The sequence below is a fragment of the Vulpes vulpes genome, chromosome 1, assembly GCF_048418805.1.
Source record: "Vulpes vulpes isolate BD-2025 chromosome 1, VulVul3, whole genome shotgun sequence".
Taxonomy (NCBI): Eukaryota; Metazoa; Chordata; class Mammalia; order Carnivora; family Canidae; genus Vulpes; species Vulpes vulpes.
In genome coordinates, this window is record NC_132780.1 from 130,412,832 (window position 1) to 130,425,207 (window position 12,376).

Sequence of the window (12,376 nt, forward strand, 5' to 3'; positions counted from 1 at the left end):
GCTGATGCCGTGGAACCCCAAAGCCCGCCAATCGTAGAGCAGTCACCATGGCGACAAGACAGAGGCGAAGGGGTGGGACCAGAGAAAGCCTAGCACGCACGGGATTGGCCCGCCCCTTCCCGCCGCCTGCTGCGCACGCGCACTTTGCCTAACCACCATTTTCCATCGAGTTCCAGCCAATCCAGAGCTTTGGGGCGCTACGCTCCAAAGTCCAATAGGAATCCGGGCGTTCTCGGAAAGGGGAAGTGAAGCAAAGAGACGGGGCTCGGAGGAGGCGAGGCCTGTGTGGTCCCGGACCAATTGCTTCTGGCCCTTGGTCCTGACTGGCAGCTACTCAGACGAATAAAGCTCCCCCGACCAGCTCCGACGGACACCAATCCCGTCGCCTCGCGTCCTGGCGGAGGCGCTCCCGCCAATCGTCACTGTGCAAGGGCAGGCCTGCGCGAACCTCTCCCTACCCTTTGGGCCAACCCTGGCTTTTAAACTGTGTGATTGTCAGCCCCCCAGACCAGTAGTGTTTAGACAACCTTGAAGCCCGCCCAACGGCCGTGGGCTGGAGGCGGTTTCTCGTTGTCGGGGCGTGTGTGTGTCTGTGTGTGTGTTTGGGGAGACTGAGGGGTGCGTGAAGGCGAAACACCGGCCATGGCAGCCGCGGAGGAGGAGGACGGGGGCCCCGAAGGGCCAAACCGCGAGCGGGGCGGGGCGGGCGCGACCTTCGAATGTAATATATGTTTGGAGACTGCTCGGGAGGCTGTGGTCAGCGTGTGTGGCCACCTGTACTGGTGAGGGTCCGGCAGGGGGTGAAGAGAAATGGGGCTCGCCCCTTACTGGGGAGGCTGGGGGCGGGATGGCACGCATACGGATAGTCGGCGGGCACATCCCCGTGGGCGAGGCCCGAGGTCTCTGGGAATGTGTGGGTGAGAGGGTCACATCTCCACGGAGGAGACCCGTGTGGCGGGGAGCCCTAGGAACTGGGCACTGAGGGATGTGCTGTGGTTAAGAGGAAGCAGGGCGGGGTGGTGGTGGGGGAACGACATCGGTCCAGGTCAGACCCCAGCCACCTTACCCCAGAAAGTGACAGTCTTAGTTGTACAGGTGGAGATAGATTAGACTCAAAGGTTAGAGGAGGCACGCCTTAGGCGGGTACGGGAGACCTAGGGAATGTAGGGTCGCGTGCAGGTGAGATCTTGGTAGGGAGTGGTATGACAGACCTGAGGACCAGGGCACTGAGAAATTAAAGGGTGGTGGAAATAGGGACTTGATTGAGCCTAGAAGAGAGGAAAAGGAGTAGTGGGGGCAGGTGCTAGTAAAGGGGGTTTAGTTGAGGAGTGATGCGGGCAGGGCTGGGGTTGGGGCTGAAACAGGAGATCTAGAAAGCTCTGGTTGAAGAGACCTGGACACTAAGCTCAGAGGCAGAAAAGGGAGGGGACATGTGTGTTCAAGGAGAGAAGAGCATTGAACCTTGGAGGATGAGTATTACTCTAGACGTTGTAAGATCAGAGAGGTGGGAAGGCCAGGTTGGCTGGCATGGAATAGGTTGTCAAAAACATGAAAAGAAACAGCAGGTAATACCTGGGAAGAGGGGTGCGATCGGACTCTGAGGTCAGGTTCGTGTCTGTCTTTACTGTAGCTAGTTTGACCTTCTTTTTTTCCCCCCATCTAGTTGGCCCTGTCTTCATCAGGTGCGTACTCAGAGGAGATGAAGAGGGAAATGGGGAGGTCTGAGGAGTTGAAAAACCCTACTGTGAACTGGAAACCACTTCATTTTCTCCCTCAGTGGTTGGAGACCCGGCCAGAGCGGCAAGAGTGCCCAGTGTGTAAAGCTGGGATCAGCAGAGAAAAGGTTGTCCCTCTTTACGGGCGAGGGAGCCAGAAGCCCCAGGACCCCAGGTGAGAGAGGGGGTGGTGCTGAGGGAAGATGGACTGCTTCTGGCCTGGGAGTGGGGCGTGGAGGGGGAGAGGACATTCCTTGCTGCTAGCCCTAGCCAGTCTCTCATTCCTCAGATTGAAAACTCCACCCCGCCCCCAGGGCCAGCGACCAGCTTCAGAGAGCAGAGGGGTGAGTCTTGTCTGATTGTGTTCCTTCCTTGCCAAAGACCTGCCCAGTTCTCCTCTGACTTTCTCCGCCTCCCTAGGGATTCCAGTCATTTGGTGATACCGGGGGCTTTCACTTCTCATTTGGTGTTGGTGCTTTTCCCTTTGGCTTTTTCACCACCGTCTTCAACACCCATGAGCCATTCCGCCGGGGTACAGGTAAGAAGAGCCTTCCCTCAGCTCCAAGCAGGGAGCCCTCTGAGTCCCCTCAGGCCTTTTCCCAACCTAGGAGTGGATGCTTCTCCCACAGCTTTCCTTTCTCCTACAGGTGTGGATCTGGGACAGGGTCACCCGGCCTCCAGCTGGCAGGACTCCCTCTTCCTGTTTCTCGCCATCTTCTTCTTTTTCTGGCTGCTCAGTATTTGAGCTTTGTCTCCTTCCTGCCCACCTCCAGCCAGAGGAGAATCAGTATTGGGGGTCCTTGCTGACCCTTCCTTACTCCTGGCCCCTCCCTCCCAACCCCTCCGTTTCTACTGGCTAAGGCCAACCCTGGCCACTTTGTAGGAGGGTGTGGGGAGGAGGTGTGACATCTGTGCAGAGGATGGGAGAAACTTCTGCCCTGAACTCACTGTGTAGCATCCTAACTCCCAGCTCTGGGACAGGAGGACAGATGGAAGAGGATGTCTGTTTCTTCCCTCTCCTGATCTTTTGCTTTACACCCACATTTGTTGATTTGATGTTGGAAAGATGGGCAAGGCTCCCACTGACTCTCCCCTACTTTACCCCTGTTGACTTAATTTTTCTCTCCCCAGTGTCTAATATGGGTTCTGACTCTTAAGTCCTTCCTTCCCTTCACTACCTCCTTTATTATAAATTCAATAAACAAGGTGAGATGTACTGATGGGAGCTCTGCCCACCTTTGTCCTTACCCCCTTCCTTCCAGGACAGGAGCATCTCCCCAACTTGAGTAAATATTTGCACGGTGTGGGGAAGTGTGAAGGCTTTTTCTTCAAGGGTCTGAGGGATTCAGAGGGTGAGGGCGTCTCTCCCTCTCTCTCTCTCTCACAAACACACACACACAAACACACACAGAGGCATCTTTCTCCCACACACACAGGTGTCTCTCACACACAGGCGTCTCTCACACACACACGTGTCTCACACACAGTCATCTCATACACACAGGCGTCTCACACACGTGTCTCACACAGTCATCTCATACGCAACGTGTCTCACACAGGTGTCACACACAGGCATCTCTTTCTCACACATAGGTGTCTCTCACAGTCATCTCTCACAGGTGTGTCACACAGGCGTCTCTCACACATGCAGGTGTCTCACACACACACAGCTGTCTCTGTCACACACACACACATACACACACCCATATGTGTGCACGAGAGCAAATGGGTGAGGTGTTTACTTATCACTGTAGGAGGCTCTGGTTGTGGAGGCAAGTTTGGTGAGGTGGGGTACAGGTGATACAGGAGAGAATTGCTCTGGGGACAGAAGAGAGCAAGGGGGAAGAAAAGGGAGCTGACAGATGGGGTCTGGCTGGGCGCCCCTCATGGCCCTGCTGCACCGCTCTCAGCTGCCTGGGGCTCCTCTGACTGATTCAGCTCTGTGCGCTCCTCCTCCTCCTCCTCCTCCTCCTGGTTTTCTGGGGCCTTCCTGGGGAGGGGGATTGGGGAAAATTGTGCACATGGTTTCTAGCACTTCATCATTCCTCCCCCCACACCCCTCCTTGCTGCCTGGAGGTCCCAAGGCTGAGATGTTTGGCTTCCTCCACTCACCTCTCCTGTCTTTGGCGTTGCCGTCTTCGCCACATGATGGCCCCAATGAGCAGGACAGCTATCCCCAGGCCTCCTAGGATCCCCAGGGCCAGGGCGACAGTTCCCAGCCCCTGCCCTTCCACATAGCCTGTCGAGAGATGGGGAGAAGTGAGGGCCCAGCCCTTACCGCTCACCATTCCTTTGTTGTCAACCATCCCCCGGTCATGTTGGGGCCATCTGTTTCTAAGCCCTCACCTGTGGTTGGCCCCTCTTTGTCTGTTTCTGAAAGACAAAGTTAGAGTAGGTTAGAAGGGAGGGTCTCGATTTGAGAGAAGGCTATTTAGTGGGAGCCCTGATGGAGTCTTTTCTTTCAGTTTCAGAAGAGAGAGGAAACAGACTTGTTGCTCTCTTGGGAGGTTTTGCTTGGGGCAGGGGAGGTATATGCACTGAGGAAGGGTGGTAAGGTTCTCCAGGGTGTGCCAGGGAACTGGAGTCTGCGCTGTCCTTTAGCCCAGGCTCAGGGGCCCTGGGACTTGGAGAGAGGTCTCCTCACCAATGACGACACTGACACCACGGCTTTCCTGGGATCCGTGGCTGGGATGCATGGCCACACAGCTGTAGGTTCCCTGGTCCTCAGGCTTCACCTCAGAGAGGACAAGCATGGGGCTAGGGGGGAGGGGCAGGGGCATGCCCTGGGGGGAGAAAGGGGACAGGAGACTCTTTATTACAACATCTCTCCCCACATCTGTACTTCTGTCTTAGTCTTCACATCCTCACATACTCTGCCATCTTTCCCAGCTCCTGCCTCCCCATGAGCCTCCTGTCCTCCTAATTGCCAGTAATGTGTCTGTCTACTTCCCAGCCTCCCAGCCCCGTCTCCAAGTCACTCACATCCTTGATCCAGTGGATTTGAACAGAGGATTGGGCAGGAGTTTCACAGGTCAGGGTCACAGTACCACCAGGAGCTAGCATTCCACCTGGCTCTACCATCACTTGGACTTCCAGAGGCACAGACTCTGGAGTTGAGGGCATGAAGTTGAGAGTTATGCCTGTGTTGGTCCTGGTGGTCATGGGCTTACTCTTCCCTCCTCCCTGAGGTCCTCCACTCACCCCAGACGTTGAGCTGGATGGGGGCCGCATGTAGGGCTCGACGCCGGGGAAGGCCAGGGCTGAAGCTACAGGAGAAGGTGGGGTGGGGAGCTCCTCCCTGGGCTGGGGTCACCATCAGCTCCGACTGGAGTGTGAAAAGCCCTGTCTCAGGGTGTCTCCTGGTCTCCTCCTGCACAGAGACTCCTATTGCGGGGAGGGGAGGACAAGGCAAGATATTCCAGGGTGGGTGTGGGAGAGGGGTCAGAGAGAAAGCAGCCAGGAGGGGGAACTTTGGGACTTACCTTTGCCATCAGGTATGAGGGGTTTCCCGTCCCAGTGCCAGCTAAGAGTCCCTGCAGGATAGCCCCCCTCAGACACACATGTCCCCACCTAGGGAAAGAGTGACCTTCATCGTCTTTGAAAATAAGAGACTCTGCACACATACATGCACACCCCCCTCCAGCCTTATACCCCCTTCCACTTCTAAGGATGGCTTCCCTTTTCTTTACCTTACTGGGGACACCAGCCATGAGTTCAGAGGCAGGATTGATGATTTCTGGCTTTCCAGGAATCTCTGAAGTAGAGAAAATTTCAGTCAGAGGCTGTAGCTTTCAGACTCTTCCACCCCGGGTGTACAGGTTCTCACACACCAGGGCCAAGAGTCCAGGGCTAGGGTTGAAGGCTTTTCCTGAGAAGAGAGGTAGGCCATGGAGATGGCCCTGGAACTCTTACGGTAGACTCGGACTTGGTAGGTGGACCTCGTCTCCTTTCCGTTCCTGCTCGTTGCCCGGCACCGGAAAGTCCCCTCATCCTGGATCCCTACTGCTGGCAGGAGGAGGGAGCCATTGGGGAGCACACGAGCTACACTATCCCAGGGACCTCCCTGGGGAGATAGGACCTTCCAAGCTTCTGTCCGACCTGTGTTCTGGGGACAGAGGAGAAGAGCCTGAACAGTGCAAGTCCTCTGGGAGAGGACTTGTGAGACAGAGAGGTGGGGCCGCCAACCATCACTGGGCCCTGGCTGTGGGGAGCTGTGGCAGGAGCCCTGCTTACCAGCTTCCATTCCAGCTGCTGCGGTGGCTTCTTGGGGGCCCCTCTACAGTTGAGCACCAGCGGCTTCCCGATCCGGGCTGTGATGTTTCGGTCACCTACTACTGCTCCTGGGAGATGGGACAATGGTGGAGGAGTAGGAGGGGATTGGGGGGCCAACAAAAGATGGGTGAGGGAGCTTGGAAAGTAGCGCTTGGGTTCCAGGAGAGTTCTGGGCAGATTTGGGGAGGAGGATGAAGTGCTTTCTGCAGGGAGGATTGGTGTGAGGGGAGTGGCTCACCCCACAGACTGAGGACCAGCACCCAGGCTCCTGCCGCCGCTGCCGCCCCCGCTGCCATCGTTCCTTCCCAGGCTTCTGGCTCTGTCTGCCCCTTGCTGCTGTGGTCACCGTCCTAGGTGGGGCTTGCACCCTCTCCCCTACCCCCATCTTTCCATCCTGTCCTATCCCGCCACGGGGAATGCTAGGAATTCATGCTTCTTAGACAAGAGTCCTTCAGGTACTAGGAGAAACAATGATCACCCCACCCTTAGGCAGTGCCAGTCTGGGCACAGCCATGTCCGTGGGGGTTGGGAGTGCACCTCCTAAGGTTTCTTAGTATTCAGGACCCCTAACCCATTCCATCAGTCCACTGAGGGCTTGCCTGGTGGACGATGGGAGCCCCATGTTGTTTAGGTAAGGTTGCTGGGCAACAGGGTTCAGGCCTGGCTGTTTCCCTTGGGGGAGGGTTGAAGGTGAACCATGGGTGCCCCTGGGTGGTGAGGGCAAGGTTGGGAGTGGGTAGCTGGAAGGGAAAACACCGTTTGGGGTTTTATGAAAGAATTTTATTCTGGGGTTTATCATGTTTTTGAAAATAATGCTCAACTAAACCCAGGGAAAAAAGAAATTTCTTTATTTAAAACTGCATTTTTTTTTCTTTTCTGTGAAACTACAAGTTTACAAGTGAGGAGAGAACTGCCCCCGGCCCGTGCCTCCCACCCACCACCCATCACCCATCTAACCTGCTCCCCTCCAGTCCTGCCTGGGTCTTTGACAGGAGAGGTTCCCCACTATGACAGTCTTATAAAATCCTGAGGATGTTTGAGGGACTCAGATGGTAGGGTTCTGGCCAAGGATGGGACACTGGTGATTTGACTTTCCCCCACACCTGGCTTTTTATGACATGCCTCCTCTCTCCCCCCACCCTCTTGATTTTAGACTGAGAAAAAAAAGAATGCCTCGTTTCTGGGGAAATTGAGGGAGATACATACACAAGCACCCCAACCCACATTTAACATATTTGGCAATAACCCCCTCCCTGTTCTTCCCTCTCCAATCTGCAAATAGGTTAAAAAGAAGACTTAAAGATGTGTCACTCACAGGGGAAGGTGGCGCTTCCTCAAAATTACTGAATCCAGCCCTGCCCAAGGGTTGTGTGTTTGTGTGTGTGTGTGTGTGGGGGGCGGGGGGGACAGGTCAACAAACCACTGGCTACCTCCATACCAAGAGCAGCAAAGAGCTGCCTGCATAAGCAAAGAACACCTAAGTGATTTTGGGGGGGGGGGGGCAGGCTTGGTGCCCTGCTAAACATACTTTCTGATGGACAGGACTGGAACCAGGTGGGCCTTTTCTACAAGTTCTGTTTGTTCCCCTTTCTCTTAACGACCCCTTTGGCTATCACCCCTAACATGGAAAAGCAAAAAATTAAAAAAAAACAATATATTTATAAAAACATCTACTTCCCCAAACTAAAAATTAAGAGCCAATTACAGCAATAAAAAAAAAAAAAATTTAAAAAGCACAGATGGATTCCAGGGTTTCGTTTCTTTCCTTAACAAAAAAAAAAAAAAAAAAAAAGAAAAGAAAAAAAGAAAAAAAAATCAAGCCCTAAGCCCAGTCAACAACTCCCTAAAGTAGCAGAAACTCCCTCCGAGGTAGATATCTGAGTCAGACACTCTCGTCCACCGAACGATTCTATTGGTTTAAGATGAGCTGCGTATGAGGTAATAAAGCCATCTGGAGGGGCAGGGGGTAGGGAGGAACAGGGCTCATGGCCTGTGTCCTCTGTCCAGAAGTCATGTCCCCAGTTTTGGCATCTGGTCAGGCAGGGCTGGCTTCTCCACAGATCCCAGAGCAGGTAAGTGGGGTGGGGTGGGGGGAGCCCAGAGAAAGAAATGGAATACAGTATGGTGGGTAAAGCAAGGGGAAGGTGATCTGAACAATAGGACTCTGGGCTGTGTGGTTTATGTGAGAGAAAAAGACTGAAAAAAGGGAAGACAGACCCCACTCTCCCCTTAGGGGACCCCATTCTCCCTGCCATGTAGTTAGCACCCCCAGCACTGAGACAGTCTGGTCGGGGACAGGATGACCCCATTCGCCCTTCTCTGTCTTGTGCTTCTCCTGTGCCTGGGGTTTGTCCTCTGGATGCCTGCGTCCTCTTCAAGAGTCGCCTTGTGAGCCCCCACCCCTCTGGCCCTGAGGGGCAAGATCAGTTGGAAGTGTCAGAATGAACGCTCCCTGGTCCCTCTGTCGGAGATGTCACTGAGGACGGGGTTACAGCCTCCTGCCAGCCACCGTTGGCCTAAAAAAAGAGAGAGTTGGTTGGGGCAGGGCTCTGGGAGATCCAGTGTGGGAGACAAGGCCACCAGGGGAAAGGCCCTCCTGTCTGGGTGAGAGGTAGACAGGGGGAGCATCAGGTATCCACTCACCCTCATTTCCCGAGGGCTGTACATCTGGCCTCCCGCAAGGTTATCCCCGTAGCCCCCTGGCCCCATTGAGTGTCGCAGTGATTCCACCTGCAGGCAGCAAAGAAGGGTATGACACAGTGAGGCGTCTTATATTCTGAAGAGCAGGCAAGAGAGTTTGGGAAAGCCCCAATGGAGGGGACATGGGCCACCTGACCTGGGAAGCAGAGTAGGAATCTCCGTTGAGCCCCGGCATCCCCAGAAACATGTCTCCGGATCCTGAGAGATTGAAAGAGCCGCCAGAGCCTTGGGAGAACAGAGAGGGAATTAGGGAAGAGTGTAACAACCTGTGACAGCAGACAGAAGACTCACTACCGTGCTGTTTCCAAAAAGCCCTCAGAACTAGTTCTAAGGGGGTGCCACTATATGTAATTTATCCCTAAGGCACTGCAACAAGGAGGAGCAGGCTGTTTCTGAGCCTCTCCTGTGGCTCCCCGGCCACTTGCTGGAAGACAGAAGTAGCTTCGCTGGGATGGTCTTTACCTCCTGACATCTACACCCCACCTCAGCTAGGTCCCTCTCACCCCAAAAGGCCCCTGCTCTGCTGAGATCCTGCCTAGATAGGAAGTGGGAACAAAGGCAGGAAGCGTGCAAGATAGCCAGGATGACTGGGGTCCACCTGCAGAGGAAGGGGGTGTCGGGGAGCTGGTGCGGCTGTGACCCCCCTGGGTGACTGACACGGCGGTCTTGACGGCATAGATGTTTGCCTCCTCTTGGAACTTTCCAATATTTTTCTTATAGCGAATCCGTTTGTTGCCAAACCAGTTGGAGACCTGTGGGGTGTTGAGCAGAAAGGAGGGTCAGGTGCAGACCTTTCCCCCACCAGCCTCAGTTAGAATCAGAGAGCTTTTGACCTGAACCCCACTGCTCCTGCAAGCCTCCCCAGTACCTGAGAGACAGTGATTCCGCACTTCTTGGCAAGCTCCTCCTTAGCCTCCTCACTAGGATATGGGTTACTCAGGTGGGAGTAGAAATACTCATTGAGGACCTCAGTGGCCTGTTTGCTGAAGTTGCGGCGTTTTCGTCTACAGAGGAGGGAGCATGGTGGTGAGAAGGCCAGCTGTCCTGGCAGGGCCTCCATCTCGCATCATTCTAGAGGGGGCCATTGCCATGGAGCGCCATGTTGTGTCACATGGTGGCCCAGGGGCTTGGGGGAACCCTGGGTCAGGGGCTCGCCTGGGCACCCGAGCCCCACCTGGCATCCAAGAAGCGGGAACGCAGGATCATGACAGCCTCACAGGTGCTCTGCTTGAGCTGCATCTGGATGGCACTGAACTTGCGATGGATGATGCTCACCATGCGCTCCATCTCCTTGGGTGCCACAGGCCGTGTGCGACTCTGCTCCCTCAGCAGGTTCATGACGTGGGTCGTGAACTCGTTACAGGCCTGCAGCAGGGGGCCCGTGGGCTGTGAGGAGCCTTGGGATTCCCCATTAGGAGCCTCTCCTCTCACCCACTCCAGCCTCATCTCCTAACCTGCTCATACTTCTCCAGCTCTGAGTGGTAGATGTGGCGGATCTGGGCAAGTTTGCTGCGGTAGTCGGAGTGCTCAATGGAGTTGTCAGGGGACACGCCGCCCCCGGAGGCTGCAGCAGCTGCAGCAGCTGCCGCTGAGCCCCCCCCTTTCTCCGGTCCAGCCACACCCTCTGCCAGAAGCATGTTGTCCAGGCGCATGAGCTGTGGGTCCACCGGCTCCTCCTCTTGGGAGCTTCGGATGCTGAGGCCTAGCAGGCAGGTGAGTGAACTCAGGGACCAGGGAGCCCATGGCCAGCTCTCAGCCCACCTGGTGGCTCCTGGAGACCCATGTTCCCAGGCTCTGGTTCCCTTCCCAGTTCCTCCTAGCGTCTTACCTAACCCCTACTGTCCTCAGGGCCCCAAGATGTCAAACTCTTGGCTTGACTCCTATAAAGAACAGGGTTCAGTCCCCAGAGGTGAGGAGTCAGAGGGGGACCCACGTACCGGTTTTCTCCTTGATTTCACACAGAACACTAAAGAGAGCAGGCTTCATGCGGTGGCAGTTGAGGGCGTGTTTCCTTGGGAGGAAGGGGAGAGAACAGTTGAGGGTCAATAGAAACAGAGGTGGGGTGGGGTGGGGGAGACCATGAAGGTGAGAAAGAGGGCAGCCCGGAACGAGAAGGGAGGTAGAAAGTGGGGGTGGGGGCAGGATGGAGTTGGGGGCTTCTTGGAAAGAGGTCAGCTCCTGGAATGTGGAGATGTGGGGGCTGTTTGGCTTTAGGAAGGTGCGGGCAGCAAGATAAAGGCCCCATGGGCTTGAACGGGGCCCTGGGGAATGGGTCTAGAAGAGTCTGGAAGGGGAGTCTGGGGGTGACTGCCGACACGAGGGTGACTAGGTAGATTTCAGAGGAAAAGAGACAGTGGGAGAAGAGTCGGAGTTTGAGGTGCCAGAGAGGGGCTGGAGAAGTTCAACATAGGTGTGCGCGGAGGGTCCTGGGACTGAGGAAGCCAGGAGGCTCTGATGATCCCAGTCTGGCTGAGCAGGGGCCACGGGCTGGGTGGGGACACATGGATGCTGGGTCATGGTGGAGAGGAGTGGTAGGAGCTTTGGGGAGGGCTGAGGTCTGGAGAGGATGGGGTGGGGGTGGGCTGGATGGAGAGTTAGGAAGACAGCATAGCAATTTCTTAATCAGAGAGCCAGAACAGGGCTCTGGAGATGGAAAAGATGTTCCAGGGGAGTATGGGGGTCAGTGAGGGGTTGGGGAGGGGGTTGCGGTGAGACCACCCTGGGTTCCCTTCTTTGAAGGCTTCAGGGCCTGGTGGTGAAGGGGGGTTTGAGAGGGATGGCTCATCTTGGGGCTCCCAGGAGTAAGGAGAGAAGAAGCTGTAGGATCCTGGAGGGGGTCCTGGAGTGGGGGGTGGGGGTGGGGACTCCCAGAAGATTCAGAGCTTGTGAATGGGGCTTCTGTTGGGTCTGTGTAGGGTCCCGGGGTGGGGGCACTCACTTGGCCTGGGCCTCGTCCAGGCTCTGGTCGGTGATGGTCATTATCTGCTGCAGAATGTCCCCGATGTCTTGCTTCCCTCGGCCTCCCGGGACCCCCCCGCTACCCCCACCGGGGTCTCCGCCGCCGGGAGGCTCGCCAGGGCCCCCGGGCTCCCCACCCACCAATCCCAGGCCCCCGCGGCCCCCGCCTGGAGGGGGCGGCCCCAGCAGCCGCTCGTCCATAGTTGGGGGGGGGCCCTGAGGCCCCCTCCCTGCTCCGCCCCTCCCCCCGCCTAGTTACTTCCCCACCCCCAAACTCGGTGGGGCCGCTGCTCCCTCCGCCCTAACCCCCACCCGCTCCCCCCTCCCGGCTCCCCCGGGGGTTCACCCCCACCCCGAAGGGAGACCTGGGGTACCGGCTGGGCCCCCCACAGGAGACCCCGGCCCCCGGCGGCGGAGAAAATGGAGCCGGAGAGAGAGAGGAGGCCCAAGCGGGGGTGTGTGTGAGCGAGAGAGGGAGGAGGGAGGAGGGAGAAGGGGGGGAGCGAGGGAGGGAGGCTGGGGGAGGGGAGCCGGGGAGGAAGAGGAGGGGAGAAGAGAGGAGGAACAGGGAGGAGCTGGGGGCGGGGAGAGACACACAAACCGAGGAACTGGGACCGAGCGGAGGAGGGGGAGGGAAGAGGGGACGAGGGGAGGAGCCCAGAGGCCGGGGAGAGGAGCGGAGGCCCGGGCTGGAGGGCGGCGCGGGTCGGGGCTGGGGGCCGCCGCCGGGG

General features: G+C 56.7%; 3 protein-coding genes across 4 annotated transcripts; 1 reads left to right on the top strand and 2 right to left on the bottom strand.

Moving 5' to 3' along the window:
* The first annotated feature begins 540 nt into the window (after positions 1-540).
* RNF5 (ring finger protein 5) lies at positions 541-2,931 on the top strand. 2 transcript variants are annotated; one of them, XM_025990534.2, is made up of 6 exons: positions 541-782; positions 1,664-1,682; positions 1,778-1,890; positions 2,005-2,059; positions 2,136-2,253; positions 2,363-2,931. In XM_025990534.2, exons 1-6 carry the CDS (start codon positions 643-645, stop codon positions 2,458-2,460), a joined length of 543 nt encoding a protein of 180 aa, XP_025846319.1. In that variant the 5' UTR covers positions 541-642; the 3' UTR covers positions 2,461-2,931. The 2 variants fall into 2 exon arrangements, with proteins under 2 accessions (XP_025846319.1, XP_025846320.1); XM_025990535.2 differs by lacking the exon at positions 1,664-1,682 and having other exon boundaries at positions 551-782.
* Positions 2,932-3,438: 507 nt separating this feature from the next.
* AGER (advanced glycosylation end-product specific receptor) lies at positions 3,439-6,402 on the bottom strand. The gene is made up of 11 exons (XM_025990521.2): positions 6,226-6,402; positions 5,949-6,055; positions 5,628-5,820; positions 5,405-5,469; positions 5,198-5,285; positions 4,917-5,099; positions 4,698-4,822; positions 4,360-4,498; positions 4,062-4,088; positions 3,828-3,954; positions 3,439-3,705 (listed from the first exon to the last, which is right to left on the bottom strand). Exons 1-11 carry the CDS (start codon positions 6,281-6,283, stop codon positions 3,600-3,602), a joined length of 1,218 nt encoding a protein of 405 aa, XP_025846306.2. The 5' UTR covers positions 6,284-6,402; the 3' UTR covers positions 3,439-3,599.
* A 410-nt stretch (positions 6,403-6,812) lies between these two features.
* PBX2 (PBX homeobox 2) lies at positions 6,813-11,895 on the bottom strand. The gene is made up of 9 exons (XM_025990522.2): positions 11,626-11,895; positions 10,625-10,698; positions 10,142-10,389; positions 9,862-10,052; positions 9,556-9,691; positions 9,286-9,439; positions 8,824-8,912; positions 8,631-8,717; positions 6,813-8,503 (listed from the first exon to the last, which is right to left on the bottom strand). Exons 1-9 carry the CDS (start codon positions 11,844-11,846, stop codon positions 8,411-8,413), a joined length of 1,293 nt encoding a protein of 430 aa, XP_025846307.2. The 5' UTR covers positions 11,847-11,895; the 3' UTR covers positions 6,813-8,410.
* Between the last annotated feature and the right edge of the window lie 481 nt (positions 11,896-12,376).